A 21,608-nucleotide genomic window follows, 5' to 3' on the forward strand; every position below is an offset into this window, starting at 1 on the left:
AGTAAAGAATGGAAAACCAAATGGTTTTAAAGTATGCTTTAAAAGCATTTGTTTTGCTTTCTTTACTTAGAAGCAAATGCAGGTCTCCATCAACATAAATCAGCCCCCACGCCAGTAAAATTGGGCCCCAGCGTGGCAGCCAACCGAAACACCCGGTAGCCATTCCAGCCCTGGACCAAACAGTCATGCATACTTTGCATGTTCACTCCCCAGGGTGCATTACAGCCTGTGTGGAGAACATGCCCAGGCCCCTATTCCCAGGCTGAGCACTGAACTACGGTGCTTAGACCAATGACAACGCTGCATTGCAGCATTGTGATTGGCAATGAGGCTTCCTGCTTCCTGTTTGCACAGAAGAAGCCAGGAAGAGGATGGAGGAGAGGCGGCGGCTGGCTGGCTGGCCGGCCGGCCGGCAGGTAAGTGATTTTTTTTTTTACCCCTCCTTCTCTCCCCTCCCCGCCCCACTGATGCTTCCCAGGAGCAGCCACCACTGCTGGCACAGACGTGCTGGTTGGTATCTCATGACGTCCAGGGCAGGTGGAGCCATGGCTAAGGCCGCATGGCACCACTTTTCAGCACTGGAAATATATTGCTGGGGAAAATTACAGGAAGGTATAGAATTCGGCAGACTAAGTCCTTCACATACATACTCACTCTTTTTATAGTCAGGTGTCAGGGTTCTGCCAGTGGAGCCTCCGCTAGCTCTGCCTGTGGAAACCTTTGACTGATGACCCGACTGACTGCATTGGGTCAAAAAACCTGAGACCTCTTTAGGGCAGACGTTCTATCATACTTTTTTAACCACTTTGGGACGACCAGGCCCAAACAGGTAGACAAATAAATAACACCCACATGCTGTGAGAAAACTCCTAGCGTGTCTGGCATTTATTTTTTGTTTTTCAAAAGCAAACTCCTGACGTGGAATGTTTCAAAAAATATATATACATATATTTGCTGTGCGGGCCAACTGAACATGCACCTGCACAAAAATCTTCAGTGCCTTCCCAGGCACTGGCTCCTCTGAAGGAGCAGAAATCTCTGCCTACCTGGTGGAGATCTCTAAATATGGTGGCCTTTATTTTCTGCCAGGGTAGTAAAACGGATCACTTCGCTGCCACGAAGGAACAAAGTGCAGTCCAACTAGGGCTAAATAAGCCCATAGCATCCACCAGATATATCGTTACAGACGGTAAGTAACCTTTTCTTGTCACCATTGGGGGCCTCTAATCAGAGATGCAACTGTGGCTCTTGATGTGATATGACACTACTTCTGTGCATAGAAAATAAGAGATGCAGATATGTTGAATCGATTGTGTGGCCCACACAGCAAAGGAAATTGACAACTGCACTCCTCACTTGTTTTAGTCATAACTAGCATGAAGTGGTGCTTGGACTTAAACTCCTGGATATATAATTGCAGAGTTACCAGTAATGGTAGTAGTCAGAGAGTCCTGAATGTCTTCAATGTGTAGGTAATGGTTCACAAAAAAATATCAACTCTGACATTAGCCTTGATGTAACCCTAATTTGGATCTCTTAGCCTTTGGTGAAAACGTAACTGCAGAGTTATTATTCTTTATCATTTTTGACGTGTTGTATGCAGCAGAGATGTTATGTCATTCACGACAAATTAGTGTTTTTAGTGTAATACAATGGAACCTCCTAGATTTTCAGTCTTTGAAGTTCATTACTGGTGAAATGTTCTTTTCATTCAGATAGTCAGTCCTATATTTACACATATGGAAAAAAGCGAGCCAACAACAATACACTGAGGGGCAGATTTATAAGAAGGTGCTGCAGTGTGGCACCGCAAGACCTTTGGCTGCACCACACTGCAGCACTTTTATATTTACAAGGGGATGTCGCATTCCTGTGCTCTTCCCTGAGCTGGCGCACAAACAGCTTCCATGCGCCTGCGCAGGCACCCTTGCACCATGGTGCAGCCATGCCTGCGTCATGGGGAGATTGTTTTTGAGCAGGAAGGGGCACCTTCCTGCACAAAAACAATCACTACAGGCATTTTCCTCTTTCAATGCGTGCTGTAGAATGCAGCACGCATTGAAAGAGAAAAAAAGCAAGGAGAAATTAAACATTTCTCCTCGTTGCGCCTCGCTACGCCACCCTAGGGCATACTGACGCATTTCCAGGTTTACGAACCCTCGTAAATCTGGAAATGTGTCTGGTTCCATGGGTGTTGCGTGGGAACACCCACATCCACACCCATGGAATGCCCCTTTCACGCAAAGTGCTGCATGTAAAGGGGCTGTATTTACAAGGACAGGAAAAGCCACGCAGGGTGACTTTTCCTGTCTTTGTAAATATGGGGCAGTGTAATGTGCTGCCAGTGCATCACAAAAAGTGACGTACTGGCAGCGCCAGGGGCTTGTACATCTGCCCCTAAGACTCTCTTGAGGTGTGCACAGTGGTAGATGTGATAATTATCAAGCCTGTTGAAATCCGATACCCCGCGATCAGAAAATATCAGGTGCCTTAATTATCAACCGTTTCAAGTTCATACCTCAAGGCATAACATGCAGATTTCTGCATGCACAAGTCTTAACCTACTGGAATTTAACTAGGGAAAAGGGTAGGGGAAGCAGTAATACCGCAAAACTTTCAATTACATTCCCCTCCCAAACCGGAGTTTCTGCTGAGATCGGAAAAGCACAGGTAGCTGGTAATAAAGGCCTAAATAGAATATTTTTTTTGCAGTTTGTATATAGCACAAACTTGACCTGAAGGTATAGAGCACTTTACATGAGCACCAGTTGCATTACAGACGGACCCATTAATTTTAAGACTGCGAGATTAAGTGATTTGCCCAGAACCTCAGGATATTTGAGCCTTCCACCAGACTCGAACCTGGTTTCCCAGCTTCAAAGTAGGTCGCCCTAGCCTTTAAGCCACAGCCTCTCTGATCACCTCTTAGCAACAACTGGAATTGTACTGTATGTCTATATTTTATACAAAACTTAATGAAAGTGATACTACGAACTATAGGTCAATATTTATTAATCTATTAACAGCAGAGCGGGTCAAGTGAATTAATACTCCTATGAGACTGGTAGGGTACAGTATACAAGCAAACAGAAAGGGGCATATTACTACGGGCCGGCGATACAATTAAAGTGGTGATAATTATATCGCATTAAGCGCGTGTTTCCTTGACTTAGCTCCCGTTTTTCACACGCCTCGCCTCGATAATGAGATGCAAAGTAGGCGTGGATGTGAAAACAACATGGGAAAATATCGCGAAGGCAGCTTATCAGCCTATCATCAAGCTTATCACTGTTTTCCTTGGAACATCGCTGGAAAACCAGTGATGTTCCAAGGAAAACCCCGCTATCGCTGGAATATTTATTGCCATAGCGCTAAGCGTTGATAATACAGCGCTAGCTTGGCAATATATTCCAGCGATAATTAAAAGTGCGCTAAGCGCGCTCAGCGATAAGTATCGCTGGGGCTTGATAATATGCCCGAAGAGTCCCCATTATACATCTTGTAATGGCATCCCTGCCATACAAGCCTTTTGAACCACCACTGCAGACATTGCTTTTAGTGATCAGGCAGCATCAGCTAAGAGGAGATTGGGAAATGTCCTACCTTCTGTAGACGGCGGCACCGTGCAAAGTTTTTTCCCTATCGTAGCATCTTACGCAATTTGAGAGGAAGATCTTTGTGGCTGCTTGCTGCGAAATAAGGCAACAATCTTTTACATTACTGTAAGTTCCAACTTGGAAACTTTCCATCCATGGGCACAGGAAAATACTGTATGATGATGTGTGGATGCTGAAGGGTCATTGATTTTTTTATCATCATAAAAATAAGACCAATATATGCCCTGAAGAAGGCCAATTTTTGGATAAAACGCGTTGTATCTTTTTGCTGTTACCATTGGATTTGTATACAAGCGAAAATAAACGGAAGAATTGGAAATTTCTGAAAATTGAGCAGGACTATTTGTTGTGAAAATATCGTTTGTGGTGCACCTCTATTTGTGTTAGTAAAGATATTTAGCTTTACATTTTTCCCGCAATGAAAAATATTGACTAACGATTTGAAGGAAGCGGAAATATTTGAGGTGCTTCACTTGCCTCCTGGTAGTGAGTAATGCCTGTTCAGAGTCGGCTTAATTGCATTCCTACTTCTTTTCCAAGGCCATGTATGCTGAAATGTCGTGTTTCCTTTTTATCTCCTAGGGCTATCTGCAGCAAAATTGCTGGATGAATCCGGACTGAGTGTTTTGGTTCTGGAAGCGCGTGACCGAGTTGGAGGAAGGACTTTCACGATTAGAGTAAGAACCGTTGTATTGATTACTGTGTCACCTACAGCAAAGAAACCTGACTTAAACTTCTGCGCCATTGTAAATTATATCTTATTATTTTACGGAATTTAACATTCGGTGCCTAAATAGCAGCTTACTACCTCTAGTAGCTTCCTCTGCTCTGGGGAGCCTGCCTCCGCTGTCGTGTTTCCGCTGACATGTTGGCTCCCTTCTCTACAGCCGGGAACTTTAGAGTGAATTTAAACTCCAGCATAGAACTGGAGATGTTCATTCCTACCTCTGTCTCTGATGTGAGGCCCCTAGTAAAGATCATCAGAAAGATACTGCAATGTCCTTAATTAATACCTGCTTAAGGTATATATTGTATAATTGTAGCTTCCTTTTAGTGTACATCCTGCAGTATTCATACACCTCACTAACCAAATACATCCAATTTATTGTGTAAATACTGTCCAACCTCCCATGTCAACTCTCAACTTGCTTTGCAGCAACTAAGCCAGCTTGCTTCAGCAAAAGACAAGGCAGGCCCTCTCTGTACCTTTCTCAAAGGCTTGAGTTCTATGAGCACTCCAGAAACCTCAGCTCTGCCAACCACCAAGCCTAGTTGTGCCCAAATCACCGCGTACTTCATCTCGGCTCTTTACCTTACTAGCACACCACTATTAGATCTGGACCACCCCCTTCTAAAGGTAGTTTTCTCTCTTCCCACATTCAGGACTGTCCATGGCAATGAGCATTATTTAGCCAGCCATGGTATATGGTCTTCTGGTACCCATAGGTTTGGGGTTATACAAACCACCCACCTTTGCACACGCTCTGATGAGTCCATTGTGGCTTGAAGAGCAGTTATTGTCTTCCCAGGTAAGGGTTACTTCACTATGACTCCGGTCACAATGTTATATTACAAAACCGGTCATAGTTTGCACTATTTTGATTAGTACAGGGAGCCAGATGAGCATTAAAAGACATGTTTGGATGGCATTCATTGGGGCTTCCAAAGGATGAATTACACACAGTTTATAATAAGTATTCGATTTGGAGTAATAATGCAATCCACAGTTCATATTTTCCTTTAATTCTTGTACTCCATAGATCATTTATTCAACTTTAGGTCTTCAAAATAGTCAAAGTAGCCAACACGCGTTTTTTCCAGAATTTGTACTTCACGGCTACAAATAAAAGAAAAATAGGATATATTTTCTTTAATTTTGCTTTAACGTATGTTCAGTTAACAATCATTGTCAAGGCAAACATTATTGCCACCACCAGTGAATTAGTGTACCAAGATCTTTGGCAACATTTTGCTAGCTTATTGTGAGCAGGCACATGAGCAACAAGCATTTGCAATGCAATCGGTCTCGCCTTTGGGACCTTATATGTATTTAGCTATGCAGCACATTAGCCTGGGTGCTGAAACATCTACTGTTCTTTAACATGGAGGGAAAGTAAGCACCAAACTGCGTGACACGCCAGGGATGGGAATACATGAACAGAAATATTGCCTTTCAGCTGGAAATGGTATAGTGCAAAGATCTGTTTTTAATATAAAAGCAGGACCTTCGGTGGTCATATCACTGAAAATACAAGATTTGAAAGAAATATTATTGTCTACGGGTGCTCGTGGAAGACAATTTCTATGGAATGGAATCTAGAGAATGCTAAAGATATTCTGGTATTTTACTGACCTCTGCAGGTCGTTTTCTATCAATAAATTTAAATATAGGCAGCGATTTCTTACATATACACAAGATCTAGTGACAAACTCTACCTCCTGTCTCCCACTTCTTCCATGGCGAGCATGGTCCAAGTGCACATCACATAGGCACTGTGAGGACAAAACTGGCATAACTTGTTGGTCAAAAACAGATATGCACCAAAAAACCCACATAACATATCAGCATCACTGTGGTGGATCAAGTGTGCCAGGGGCACTTGTGCAAACTAGGAAACTTGTCTCTCTGACAGGGGATTGGGTAGTAAACTACAGCAACAATCAGGATTCAGTGCAACCCCCCAGCCCCTTTTCCCCGGTGCCACTGCCCCTGCTGCACCATTGATAGTTATAGTAGCAGAGAAAGGTAGTAGTGTTCCCAGAATGGGAAAAACCGCACATCAAACATAAAGAAATGTCATACAAGTTCAATAAATGGCGTATCACAAATATGCTTTGCTATAGGTATAGCGGGGTGCTAGACCACTGTAGGCACTCACTACCTAAAAGTGCTAATCACAAGATGACAAATCAACTTGTCAATGTAGTTACCAAAAAACCAGCTATTGCCACACTCCCATGCTAGATAAACAATGTCCTCAAATAAGGACCAATGTAGAAAGCTACACGTGTTTCGTCCGTAATTAATAAGCACTGTGACTTCCTCAAGGCTAATGACTGACTGGTCGTGATTCCAACAATCAGTATAAAGTGACCGAGATAGAATATCCAACCAATGCTAAATCTCCACTCTCGCACTTGGTGTTATCAAGCACGTTATTACATACGGACCAAGAATGACACAGTTTCTTTATTTATTAACCACAATATACTCCAGTGGGAAGATATATTTCAAGAATTACAATTATTGATCAAAACAGAGAGTACTTATGCACTAAATTGATGGGATTTGATGTGACTTTGGCCTTGTTGTTGTGGAGATTTAGCATTGGTTGGATATTCTATCTCCGTCACTTTATACTGATTGTTGGAATCATGACCAGTCAGTCATTAGCCTTGAGGAAGTCCCAGTACTTATTAAGTACGGACGAAACACGTGTTGGCTGTTTTGAAAAATGGATATGAGTTTGAAAACCAATAAAAAGAACATATGAAACTGAAGCTTTGACGACTTTTCATCCGATCCAGTGGAACTGTGAAACATTTTATTTTTTGTATGGTTTCCTGCATATTTTGGACTTATCTAGCTTTCTACATTGGTCCTTATTTGAGGACATTGTTGATCTAGCATGGGAGTGCGGCAATAGCTGGCTTTTTTGGTAACTGCACCATTGATAGTGTCAATGAAGAAACTGAAATGATTCAGTTATTCCAGAATGAAATCTTTGAAGCATGAAACAAACTGGAAGCAAATTAGTGCAGAAGCCTAAAGCAGGCAGGGTGGCTGCTGCCATCACAGGGGTGAGTATAGCACCCGATTTGAGTGCTAATTGTGAACAGGTTGTGGGGGGGGTGAATAAAACATCTACTTTTAAAAATGCAATACAACAGTCTTGGCAGTCAGGCTCTTCAAAGAGCCTACAAAGAAAATTCAGTTTTTCTCTTTAATCATTAAGGTAGAGCACGTAGTATACGTTGTAACTTACATCCACCGCCTGGTTGTAACTAATTCTCACCTGGATCATCTTGGTGGTGTCTTTAATGCTGGTGAACTTCAAAGCGTACGGGTGCTGTCGGTATTCTGTTCAACGGAGAAGACAACAGGAAGACATGAAAGCTCACAAGGTTGCGCCCATATTTCATGCCATTTGAAAACACAAAAAAACCTCACTGTTGTTTTCTGTACATTCGAGTGAATTTGTGAACATAATAATTAAGATGTTTTTGTTCCTGTTCCGTACTGTGTGTATGCTGGTTACACGTGTTGTTTGTTTTCAGCGCTCATCTGCAAAATGTCATTAAATATTAAAGCATCTTTTCAGACTGCAAGACGTGGAAAGGTAGAAACTCAGCCATCAAAACTGGAAGACTGGATTAAATATAAGATGTCTGTGTACCTCCATCCCCATCTGTAGAGAGCCTTGCCCCCTTCCGTACTGTCTGTGTGTTTGTCCATCAGTTCAAACGGCCTTCCACTAGCCTACCACGTTTCTGTCTGGTTAGTCACTCCATCCATCTATTTATTGATCCATTTATCTATCCAGATATTCATCCATCCATTCATACATCAATCCATCCATGATCCATCCACCCCTCTATACGTCCAGCCACCTGTGATCCAGCAATCATCCATTTGGCCATTCATCCATCCATTCAAGTAGCCATATGAAGCCTTCCACACAGCCAAAACCAGTCAACCATCCATTGACAGATCCATCCATCCAACAATTCTTCATCTCATCTACACATGGGCTCCATTTTTCCTGCTTTCTTTCTCTTCACCCACCACATTTGCTGTTTTATTGCACCACCTATTTGCTCTTCTGGAGCACAATCCGTCCATTTATCTGTCCCTTCGTCCCTTCATCCATCCATCCAGTCAGCTATTCACCCGTCCATACTCTACCTGTTTGCCCGTCCATATTCCTTTGTTTGCATGGCTGTTTGCCTAGCTGCTTTGAATGTGTGTATATATTTCAGATTGTGTGTTTGTACTGGCAGTGTGAAGATGACCTGTCCTGCAGCAGCGAGGCTGAAGAACACCACGGACAGTAGTAATTACAATTTGAAGGGGAGTCGGGAAAAGAAGGCATAGTACATATCTAAACCTCCTCCGGAGCACCATAGCAGATATGCACCTCATACGGAGCCTGGTGGTACATTCCTTCCAACCAACAACACACATGCTAAATACATGTTCATGAAGCATACCTGAAGATGTCTTGGAAGTACGACATTTTGAAACACAAGGAATTGTGAAGGAAGCACTGCTTAACATGCCTCAAATTACAACCAGAAGCAGCAGAGGGCTTGCAAAAGGAAACGCACGCAAAGGCAAGCAGACAGACAAAGAAAAGTCAAGTTCGAGGCATATGAGCTGCAGATTACACACTTGTGCATAGATCGCCATCTGGGGTTGGGCCCAGATGTTTGCAGTTTGTTTTTCCTCTTTGAAAGTCTTTGAAAGTCACGAGGTCGGTGACTCCTCCTTTGGATCGTATTGCGCATGGGCTTCGGCTCCATCCTCAGATTGTTTTTTTCCGCCATCGGGCTCGGATGTAATCTTCGCGCTCCGGTTCCGAACAGCTTCCAGTTCGACGGTCGACGCCCAATCCTCACCCCAAACCGCGGTATTGTTTCGATCGCGATCTCCCCCACTCGACGCGCCTTCTCATCGGCACGGACCTTCAGTTCCAGTCGTCGACGGCGGCCTTCGGGCCTCTCCAAGCTTCGGTCCTGGCTAATGGAAAGGACTCCATTTAAAAAGTGCCCTCGATGTGGGTCCAAATTTCCCCACACCGATCTCCATGAGGTATGCAATCTCTGCCTCTCCCCTGAACACGAGGCTCGAGACTGTCCGGCGTGTAAGTCCTTCCGGTCCAAAAAGACTATTCGGGACCGAAGAGCCAGAAGAACTATGGCGCAATCCTCAACGACGATTCCGGACGACATCTTCGGAGAAGGCATCAACGCTCCAGAGCGTTACACCGAAGAGGGCCTCGTCAGCACTTCCGAGGCCGACGACTCAGATGTGGAGGACATCACCCCGGCGCAGAGGGTTGTGAGTACTGATCCCCCCCCAACACCCCTGCCGGCACCGAAAAAGGCTCTGGTCACACCTTCGCCTCTGGGCCTAGGCAAGACCAAGGACACTGCTTCCAACACCGCACCTTCGGGCCTGGTGAAGAAGCCGAGCAAGCCTTCCGGCGACTCGGGCTCGAGCCAGCCTATCCTCGGTGCCGATAAACACGCTTCAGCAACGAAAAAGAAGCCGACCTCCATATCAACACCGAGCCCCGCACCGAAGCACTCGGGGTCGAAACCTAGCTCTTCGGCACTGACACCACCTTCGGTGCCGACCAAAGCACACAAGGCCACCGGCACCGACAATTCGAGGCCGAAACCCATCTCGCCGCCGACAAAGCGTCCGGAGGTTCCCAAACCAGGTTCCAAACAACGAACCGGCACAGAAAAGCCTAAAAAGCCAACGGCCCCGACGCCTTCGGCGCCGACGGACAGACCAGCCTCACCGGACTTATTTACACCGGATCCCTTGCAAAAAACAGTCACCAAGGATCCAAAAACTGGACATTTAACACTTTCTTCCAAAAAGAGACATTTGGAGAAGCCTGCTCTACCTCCGCCTCCAAAGAGGAAGGACTCTGCTACCTCTCCGTTCAGCATACCTTCCCCACCTCTTCCACCTCCTCTACCTTCTCCACCTCCACCCCCTCCGCCGTCTCCACCCCAACCTCATCATTCTCCCACCCCTTCTCCACACGATAATGATCACGGGGACCCATATGATGACATAGGGGATGTCCCCCAGGACCTACCCACAGGAGACCCCACTCCTACAGGATCCCCAGACCCATCGGATGACTACAATATCCCTGATATCCCCAACGTCCCACAAGATGACCTTTACCCCTCCAGATCATCTCCACCAGAAGACTCATTGGTGTTCCACCATCTACTTCAAAGGGCGGCACACTATCACGGGGTAGACTTGCATACCGACCCCGTGGAGGAAGATTTCCTCCTCGACACATTCGACACCACACATAGGTCTACCTCCATATTACCTATGCTTAAAGGAGTGGTAAAGCATGCACCAGAAGTTTTTAAGGACCCAGTTAGGGCCAGGGTCATTAACCCACGTATAGAAAAGAAATACAAAGCTGCCCCCACAGATCCCTCCTACATCAGAGGGCCAGCGCCACTAGATTCTCTAGTGGTGTCGACTGCACGTAAAAGGGCAAATTCCCAGGTGTCAGGCGAAGCACCACCACCTGACAAAGAGTCAAAGCTACTGGACGCTTCAGGAAAGCGCACTGCGTCACAAGCAGCCAATATGTGGCGTATCACCAATACTCAAGCGCTATTGACCAGATATGACAGGGCACATTATGACGAGTTAGAAAGCATAATGCACCACCTCCCTGAAAAATATAAAGCTAGGGCCAACAAACTAATTCAAGAGGGTAAGACTATCACTAACACCTCTATACGCTGTGCCTTAGATGCAGCAGACACAGCTTCCAGGGCCATCAATACCAGCGTCCTCCTCCGTCGCCATGCTTGGCTAAGAATATCTGGGTTTAAACCGGAGGTACAAGCCTCCATCCTTAACCATCCCTTTGACCAGGAACATCTATTTGGCCCAAAGGTGGATGAGGCCCTAGAAAAAATGAAGAAGGATACGGATACGGCGAAGTCCATGGGAGCCTTACAGTCACACCCTCCTAGACGCTCCTTTCGCCGCGCTTCCTTTCGAAGTACATCTAGAGGCTGCTCCTCAGACACCGTGTCCACTTCATACAAATCCCCCACTCAGTCCACCTTCACGAGGGGTTATCAAAGAGGCGGCTATAGGGGTAACAATAATAAAGACAGAGGCAAAACAAACTACGCCCGCTCTGCCACAACGCCTACCCAATGACTTCCCCCCGCTCCCCCCAGACCATTCCACTCCGGTCGGGGGCAGACTCCAACATTTCCTTCCCGTCTGGGCTACCATCACCTCAGACAAATGGGTAACACAAATAATTCGGTCAGGCTACTGCCTAGAACTAATATCTACCCCCCAAACATTCCACCCAGGCAGCGCCCAATGTCACAAGTACATTTAATACTCCTAAAGCAGGAGGTAATCTCCCTCCTACAGAAACAGGCAATAGAACCCGTTCCTACCAACCAACAAAACATGGGAGTCTACTCCCTATATTTTCTCATACCAAAAAGGGACGAGACTCCGCGGCCCATCCTAGATCTCCGGCCCCTAAACACATACATACACTCCGACCATTTTCATATGGTAACGCTTCAGCAGGTACTTCCGCTCCTCTCCCAAAACGACTTTTTGACCACCTTAGACCTATTTCCACATTCCAGTGCACAAAGCTCACCGGAAGTACCTCAGATTTGTAGTGGACGGACAACACTTCCAATTCAAAGTGCTCCCGTTTGGAGTCACAACAGCGCCAAGGGTATTCACCAAGTGCCTAGCAGTGGTAGCAGCACATTGGCGAAGAAAACACATCCACGTCTTCCCATACTTAGACGACTGGCTGATAAAAGCCAGGTCATACAATCAGTGTGTACAACACACGTCTACCACCATTCAACTACTCCACCAGCTGGGCTTCACAGTAAACCACCAGAAGTCCCATCTCCAACCATCCCACATAAAACAATACCTCGGTGCCACCATAGACACCTCAAGAGCACTAGCCTACCCCAATCCTGCCAGGATTGCAAGCATTCAATCTCTACGCACAAAATTCATAGTACAACACTCCCTTCCAGCTTGAGTGTTTATGCAACTAATAGGGATGATGGCCTCTTGCATTTTCATAGTGCCTCACGCAAGACTCCAGATGCGTCCTCTCCAAGAGTGCTTAGCGCGCCAATGGAACCAGGCCCAGGGTCAATTAACAGATCTGGTGTTGGTAGACGGTCGCACCCATCGCTCTCTGCAGTGGTGGAACACCACAAACCTTTCCAAAGGTCGACCGTTCCTGGACCCGGTTCCTCAAATAGTACTGACAACGGACGCATCGCTCTCCGGCTGGGGAGCTCATCGACTACATCTCACCACACAGGGCAAGTGGACACCTCAACAAAAGTTACTCCATATCAACCATCTGGAGTTACTAGCAATCTTCTTAGCCCTAAAATCTTTTCAAACTCAAATTTCAGGCAAGGCAGTCCTGATCCGAACAGACAGCATGACAGCCATGTATTATACTCAAAAATAAGGCGGCACACACTCTCCACAGCTCTCTCACCTAGCACAGAGCATATGGAGATGGGCAATACCCCAGAAAATCTTTCTCCTAGCTCAGCATGTCCCAGGAGTCCAAAACACCGTGGCAGATCTGCTCAGCAGGCAGACACAACAGATCCACGAGTGGGAGCTTCTCCCGCAAGTTCTGCACCCGTATTTTCAAATGTGGGGGCATCCACAGATAGACCTATTCACCACCCACGAAAACACCAAAATGCCCAAGCTTCGCCGCCAGATACCCACACCCATTGTCCAAAGGAAATGCGATATGGATGAACTGGTCAGGCAGATTTGCGTACGCTTTTCCGCCTCTCCCACTCATTCCACTAGTGGTGCGCAAACTACAACAACACTCCCTCACACTAATCCTAGTAGCTCCAACGTGGGCCAGACAACCGTGGTATACCACACTGCTGGAACTATCTGTAGTACCGCACCAAAAACTACACCTCTCTCCACACCTCTTAACCCAGAACCATGGAGCGATCAAACACCCGGACCCAGCGCAGCTCAAACTTGCGATCTGGCTCCTGAAATCCTAGAATTTGGATACCTAAATCTTCCCCCTGACTGTATGAACGTCATCAAAGAAGCTAGAAGACCTACCACTAGAGCGTGCTACGCCGCTTAGTGGAAACGTTTTGTTGTTTATTGCCATAACAACACCATCAATCCACTGGACGTGTCCATTCAACAAATCATAGGCTACTTACTCCACCTACAAAGGTGCAACCTAGCCTACACGTCCATTCGACCTCACCTCGCAGCTATTGCAGCTTACCTACAAAACAGGCAACATCTATCACTCTTTAGAGGGCCTGCCATCAAAGCCTTCATGGAAGGCCTTAAAAGAATAATTCCCCCCAGAGTGCCACCCTCACCTGTGTGGAACTTAAATATCGTTCTCACAAGGCTAATGGGGCCTCCCTTCGAACCTCTGCACAAATGCGAACTACAATTCCTAACATGGAAAACCGCTTTTCTTGTAGCCATCACTTCCCTTAGAAGGGTCAGTAAGATACAAGCACTTACCATTCAAGAACCCTTTCTCCAAATGCACCATAACAAGGTTGTTCTCCGTACCAACCCAAAATTCCTCCCTAAAGTCATTTCTCCCTTTCACCTAAACCAAACAGTAGAACTACCAGTATTTTTCTCGCAACCACAGACCGTTACAGAAAGGGCTCTTCACACAATGGATGTCAAATGAGCCTTACTCTACTACATTCAAAGAACACAACCTTTCCGTAAGACCAAACAACTGTTTGTTTCTTTCTCTCCACTGCACAAAGGTAACCCCATCTCAAAATCGGGGATAGCTAGGTGGATTGTAAAATGCATTCAAATCTGCTACCATAAAGCAAAGCGAAAGCTATCCATTCCCCCGAAAGCCCATTCTACACGAAAAATAGAGGCTTCCATGGCATTCTTAGGGAACATCCCATTAGATGATATCTGCAAAGCAGCTACATGGTCAACACCGCACACTTTCACCAAACACTATTGTGTAGATGTGCAAACTAAGCAACAAGCTAGTGTGGGCCAGGCTGTACTCAAAACGTTATTTCAAACCACTGCAACAGATACCGGGGGTCGCCGCTAACGGTGGGTACTGCTATATAATCTATGCACAAGTGTGTAATCTGCAGCTCATATGCCTCGAACGGAATATGCTACTTACCAGTATGCATCTGTTCTTGGCATGTAGAGCTGCAGATCTACACACGCCCACCCGCCTCCCCGGCTACCTGTATCTGTCCCAGTTTATCTTATTTAGATAGCACACACATGGGCATCTTCACTGTTACTACTACGCTCCATCTTTCCCTGCTGGCGAAAAACTATCTGAGGATGGAGCCGAAGCCCAGGCGCAATACGATCCAAAGGAGGAGTCACCGACCTCGTGACTTCCAAAGACTTTCCAAGAGGAAAAACAAACTGCAAACATCCGGGCCCAACACCAGATGGCGATCTATGCACAAGTGTGTAGATCTGCAGCTCTACATGCCAAGAACAGATGCATACTGGTAAGTAGCATATTCCTTTTGGGGGTTGGAGGGCCGGCTGTTCTAAGGAGACTGAAGCAAAGAGCGGGATGGGTCGTCTGTACCTCCCCCGTGTCACTATGTGACCCCCGGCACTACTGAAGAGGCTGCAGCTGTGGATGTTCAGGCGCAGCCCGCTTCTCTTCCTGCTCTACTGGGCGGCTGCCTGGGTCCTGGTAAACACCTTCCTCTTCGTGCGCAGCAGCATCTGTATAGAGGCTGCTGGATGCATGCGTAACATAGCCGTCTGGACAGGTCAGGCAAAATAAATTGCGAGACTCTGCTAGCCAATCCCAGGAGAAAACAAGCATTTATAAATGCAATAGGACTTGTATTATGAGAGACCTATTGCATTATAAACAAACGTGCGGGCGTCCAAGAAGGCATGATCGGGAGTGGGGGGGGGGTGGTGGGCAGTGAAGTTACAGACTGCTGGAGGGAAGGGGGGGCAGGGGAACAAAAGATTTTATAAAGTAAAGGGGCCGATAGCAATGGAAAGAGAAAAATGACGACATGGCCGTGAGGAGGAGGGACAAACAAGCCGAAAACAAATCAGAATGCAGCATTTACGATTCAAGCCAATGAAAAACATGGACGGAAAGTAGGCAAAGCTTTCCCCACTATACTGTATGCTGCATGCCTCGCAAAGCGAACAGCGCATTGCGCTCCAACGCTATGCGTAACCTAAAAATGACATTTCACATCCATTCATGCACTTCATTTTATAGAGGTATCAAAACACACAATGCCACCACCAATGACTTAGTGTACCAAATGTCTTGCATTTTTATTCACTCATTTGTGGGCAAGCTTGTGAGGGAGAGAGACATTCCACCCTATAACATTATCCATTGTTCATATGACCTAACTGTTTACGAGTTCAATGTGTTTGTATAGAGAGATTCAACACTCAACATTGAATATTCATATTAAATAAAGATCACAGGGTCAGGGTAGTCACATATTGGGACCCACATGCAGGAGATAACCCGTTACCTAGTAATATCAAACGAATATCTAATCAACAAGAAAGCCATGCTGTTAGCTAGAAAACACATCACTGCTCCATCTATGTATAGAGGGTTTTTGTCAATCAACCATTATCTCCCAATCCACATCAAACTGTATAGTTGCGTTCCATATATATGTAGGCTTACCCTAGTATATTAGAGGAGTGCTCAGCCAACCAAGTAATAATCACTATATGAAGGGTCCTTCGAAAACCTGTAATCAACCCAAGCATTAGTCCATTATAAATACATATGTACATTATTATGCCAATCCTAAAAGGGCCTCAGAGTAGAGAGAGGGCATATGAATAAGTATGGCTCACCTATTGGGAGTAGTGCCGGTAATCTGTGATTTAAACAATAATAGTAGTGACTTAGATTTCTAATTCCGTTGTTAACCAGAGGATGATTGCCATTTGGATGCCTGTAGAAGACCTTAAAATTCGAGCCAAAATGCGGATTACCCTTTATACTTGTAGTGGTAATAATGCAAGACTAGAACAGCCCAAGGATATATTAAATCCAGATGATGCTTAAATCCAATAAATGCAGGAATAGTAGTACAGGAAAGTGCATTGTACAGCCTGCCTTATGGAATTCCTTGCTTTGATACCTAGGCACAAATCGGACTTCACAAAATGCAGAAAAAAATTAAAGATGCTATCATTGAGCTTGCTCATTTGTCTGGTTTTGCCTGAGCACCAAGAAACCGATGGTGAACGTGCACTACACAAAACTGACTATCATAACCTCTTATACCAGTGGTGTTGTTCACATAAAATGAACAGATCAGGAAGGCATCCCATTTCTTTTGGGTCTTGATGAGTCTATCTAGGTGTGACACAGATTGCCCTGTTTGAAAGAGTGTCAACAACCAGCTCTGTGTTAGTTTAGCCAAGGAAAGTAATCTCAGCATTCCAAAGGATGATTGGGAGGGACTGGTACAGCCACAGGAAGTGTGACCTATGAGCACCCCAGCAGGACCAGGAAGTCTTAGCATAACCTTAAGTTACACTTCACTACAGTTTTGCGATTCACACAATCAAGGCCAGTCCAAGAATTTGTTTTAATTCAAGTGAACTTCACATTGATTACATTTTCTAGACATATACCAGAGGTGCGGTTTACACAATCCTGTGTAGGTTAAATGTATTTAATTTCAGGTGGTCTGAAATCCGATGACATACTGTGATAACTGTAGAACAACTATTACATTAAATGCTGTTTGTGTTAATACTGAAAAGTGACTCCATGATGTCTACACAGACAAGAGAGTCCACCTCTCTTTCAAATGATCCTTGAGCAGATTAAATAGAGTAGAAAGCACTAAGGCATAAACACAAGTAGTTCACTAGCACATCTCCCTTTAACCACAAACAAGCTTTAAAAAGAAAATGCAGTAGTGTAATAACAGCCAATTAACCTTTACGCCAGAGGGCACTGCTTACCAGAAAGGTTAGTCAAAGAGATTTTTATTCAAGGAGACTTCAAACAGATTAGACATTGTAAATTCTGTACATATTTTAAACACCTATTAATTAAGATGGATCTAAAGAAGAGCAGATAGTGCGGTCAGTGCCATACACTAGTAGCACATCAGAGCCAGGATAAATTTTGTTGTCTGAAAATTGATGTGCACGATAGTTCAGCATCTGGTAGGGCATCATACCAGAAGTTTAATTATTGTATGGCAAACCCAAGGTACTGGGTTGGAATGCTATTGGGCAGCTATGGTATATGCCCTGCAGAGTCCTCCAGAACAGCATAGGGCCTCAGTGTTTTTAGGTCGAGCCTAGAAAGTACATGTGCTGCTCTGTGAGGCATGCTATAATCTAGACTGTAGCTTAAAGCACCTCCCATCTTTTCCATTAGTTCCTGCCCTTCATAAATGCCTACATTTGTTTGGTAACTAACCTTATTTAGTCCCGCCTTTTAGTGTTTCCGACTGTCTCAGGAGACTGCCCCAGTTACATGTGGGCTTACTCTTTTTTTAGGTCGAGCTTTCGAGACCGCTTGTATATACTTTAGTATATACTTCTTTGTTTGCTTAAACCAGCACACTGCTTTTGATTTGTTTGTTTCAATGTCCTTAAAAATTCCTTGCTTGCCAGTGGTCAATCCTTTCTCCTTGTCCCTCATTTACCTTAGTTGTTTACTCCCACAGAGCCGTGCCCCAGTATTTGTACCATTCCACTTGCCCCATTGTAACATCTTTTTAGGGACTAATTTTCCCTTTCTCTAACACCATGTGACCAGACCGCTGGATGAGTTCAGTCGCTCAAGGTCTGTTTCTGTAGACAGGGTTGTAAATCATGTTCTCCTCATGTTACATTTGCTTTGCATTCAAAGACTGAGGTCAAATTAAGCGGCTGTTTTCTGAGGGCGCTGTTTCCAACGCCTCCTCCCTGCAAAGGGAATCTGACCACAACTTTTTACATTTATTATCAGTTACACGCTGCGACGGGCAGAGAAATTTACTAACATTACAGTTTTTATTTCGTATTGCCCCACTTTAAGATGGCGGCCGCAGTCACGCGCAATTACATCATTCAAGTCATGGCGAGGCTGTGTTGCTAATGGCTTTGTCACAGGTGCTTCAGATCGTACTGCTGCTCTCCTCCCACTCCCCCCCAGCAATAGGGACACACCCGCTGCTCACCGTCCCTTTAATTTCGAGTGGTGCAGTCACTGGCTTCATGTAGCCAGCTGAGGGCTGGTCTCTGTGCCTCCTTTCATTCACTTCCTAACATCAAAGGGTCCTGGCTCTTATCAGTAAGGCTGAGCCCAATAATTAAAAAACAACAACAAAAATGCCAAATACTGATCAATCTTTCCTCTATTATTTGTTGGGGCACAAGTGAATTGTCCAATTTTAAATATAAATCTTAACATACACCACAACCACAACTTAATGAGACACTTATAATACAACATCACCAATTTACAATGGAAATCCCCAAAATGCGCAAAATTATGAAACATACAAAATTAAATGACACATAATCGAAGACAACGACAATACACTCAACACAAAAAATTCACATGACAAACAAGCCCAAACAGGTATAACGTTATTTGCAGTTTTTTTCAACCTTGTATTTCGGGCCAGACTCAAACAGTGTAATATTGACAACACTTCCTTACAATGTTTAAACATTGATTGAACTCAATTCACATCTATATTGCTGCATTTGAAAACAGTAAGGGATCAACACTTTCTGTGACACTGTTTGGAAAAACCACGGTTGACGCGTTTCGAACCCCGCTTTCCAATCTTGGGGTTCTCTTCAGGACCAAAAGCTACAAAAGAGAGAAGAAAATTAAGCTCCTAACTCTCTCTACGTCATGAGGTTACTAACAAGAGAATGAGCACCATTCTTGTAAGCCAGCTTCAAAAAGAGATTTAACATGATTTTACCTATTATTCGAACTCAGATACCACAAGAACGTGTGCTATCGGCAATTGAAACCTTTTTAGAGAAAAGAACAAAACCAGCCAGAGTCCCCACAGAATTTATAATGCAATTAGCCAACTTTGCACTCCGAAAAAATGATTTTACATTTGGTGGTGACTTTTATTTCCAGACAAAAGGAACAGCGATGGGTTGTCCCTTTGCCCCGGAGCTGGCAGTGTTGTTTATGGCTAAATACGAAGAGAAATATATTTATAACAACAATCCATTAGTTCAATATATTTCAAATTTGGTCTGCTATATAGATGACATCTTCATGGTATGGACTGGAAATATAGATCATCTGTTTCAGTTTCATGGATGGCTTAATGCAAGGACAGCCGACATCAAATTCAGTCTGAATTATGCTCCCCAAAGGATGACATTTTCTGGATGTCGAAGTATATGTTTCTGATGGAAGTCTGGTTACTACTTTGTACAAAAAATCTACATACAGGAATAAGGCAATTCATTACACAAGCCACCATCCACGAAACCTACGGGACAACTTGCCGTAGCAAGGGTGAAACCTTTGTGTCCACCCAGGGCGCTATTAGAGCAAGAGTGGGGGTACCTACTTTTGAAACATTGTCTGTACTTCTGCAGCCACGTGCACCAGCCCCCTCATTTCGGCTAGTGCACGGCTTGTGTTTCCACTGTTTGTGGTGTCAGTGGGGTCGACGGCTGCATGTGTGGATGCACACAGCACTGGCTCAAGGGCGACTCTGGGATTCATCCCGTGCCTACTTTTGGACTAAACCTGCGTTGGTTCTACAGTGCTCCTGTATAGCGCCAAAATACTTTGTCTTGAATAGAGGCCCTTTCTATGACCTCTCGTGTCTTAACGCATCTCACTATTGGTAGAGGGAAACTTCGGGCGCCCCTGAGGTCTTTCTAGTTTTTTTTTCCAGCATTTATTTATGAGAGAGTAAAAGACAAAAAAATTTACCGGAAGAAGTAGTGAACCCGAAGGATGTATTTCCCCACCAGTTGTGCAGTGGGCCAGTCTGTGCCGGAACATTTACACTCCCAACCGCCACCAGGGTTTTAAACCTCATTAATCCGATTGACAAGTACCACAATGGAAAGCTGTTAAAGGGTTGTGTGCAAGGATCTTCGTGAGAGAAGGGCGTCAGGAGGCACACGAGAATGTAATGACGTGCCGGCTGAAGACACCTGGCACAAACTCTACAAAGGTGTTGTTTTAGGGACATAGTATTCTAATGTCAATGTTGTTTTCAGGGTTGTCATGCATCGACAAAGTTCAAACACAGCGTTGAATTGTGAATGCATGCTGCAGTGCATGAGTGAAGAGCATCGACAGAGCTGTCTGTGGGCACCATTTATCGAACAGCTGAGTGTGCTTCTGGCCACAAGTGAGTTGCATTGGCATGATCTCTAGTTCTAGAATTGAATAGGTTTTGCAGGCCAGGGGCTGTCTGAGGGTCCCACTAATACACAGTAGGTGGCTTCTGGTCAGCACTGAGGTGCATCAAGGGAGCAGTCTGTGAACCTCAATAGTGGTATGAAGGAGGTCCACTGTCAGAGTTGTGTGGGTGTGTCTCACAGCAATCAAGTAGCAGTTGATGCTAAACTGCTAAACTGTCTATTTGTATTGATTACATTGATTACTACTATTGCAAAAACAACTGTTATCAACATTATAAGGAATAAGGGCTCAGGCAGCCCTACCTTTTTCCAGATTTCCAGCGCACTCGCAGATCCCTGCAACAACTGCTCAACCCACTGAACTATGCTGTATAAAATTACAAGGGTGTAGATGACAGCAGATACAGAAGGAGGGATACCTGGCTAAAGGACCAAGTGTTGATGGTGAGATTGCGAGCCCTCTCTTCTCCCTGCCCCACACCCTCCCAGCCTGTGCAATCTCTGCCTGTCCCTAGATGGTGACCGAAGGGTTACCAGTCCTGACCTCGTGCTGGGAGAAGTCGCTGCTGTAGAATTCCTCCTCTTCCCAGTAGCTGCCTCCTCACTGCACACAGCTCGTTACTACTGCGAATAGCATGCCCACACTCAGGGTTGGATTGGGATTAAAAATCGGCCCAGGCATGCTAAATAAAAGTGTCCCACATTTGCATATTGCCTTTCCTCAAAACACTGCTTCGGCGAAATTTTATTTAAAAAATAAGGGTGAGGGGGTAAAAAAATGCACTGATTAGTTTACACTGGTGAAA

At 45.0% G+C, this 21,608-nt stretch overlaps 1 protein-coding gene across 1 annotated transcript in view; it reads left to right on the top strand.

The window, feature by feature from the left end:
- The window catches only part of LOC146805677 (amine oxidase [flavin-containing] A-like), a 675,430-nt gene that overhangs the window by 157,872 nt on the left and 495,950 nt on the right, over window positions 1-21,608 (top strand). The window contains exon 2 of the mRNA XM_085622952.1: window positions 4,200-4,294. Coding sequence (XP_085479078.1) covers window positions 4,200-4,294 — 95 coding nt within the window. The remainder of the gene's footprint in view (window positions 1-4,199; window positions 4,295-21,608) is intronic.

The sequence above is a fragment of the Triturus cristatus genome, chromosome 8 (genome assembly GCF_964204655.1).
Source record: "Triturus cristatus chromosome 8, aTriCri1.1, whole genome shotgun sequence".
Lineage (NCBI taxonomy): Eukaryota > Metazoa > Chordata > Amphibia > Caudata > Salamandridae > Triturus > Triturus cristatus.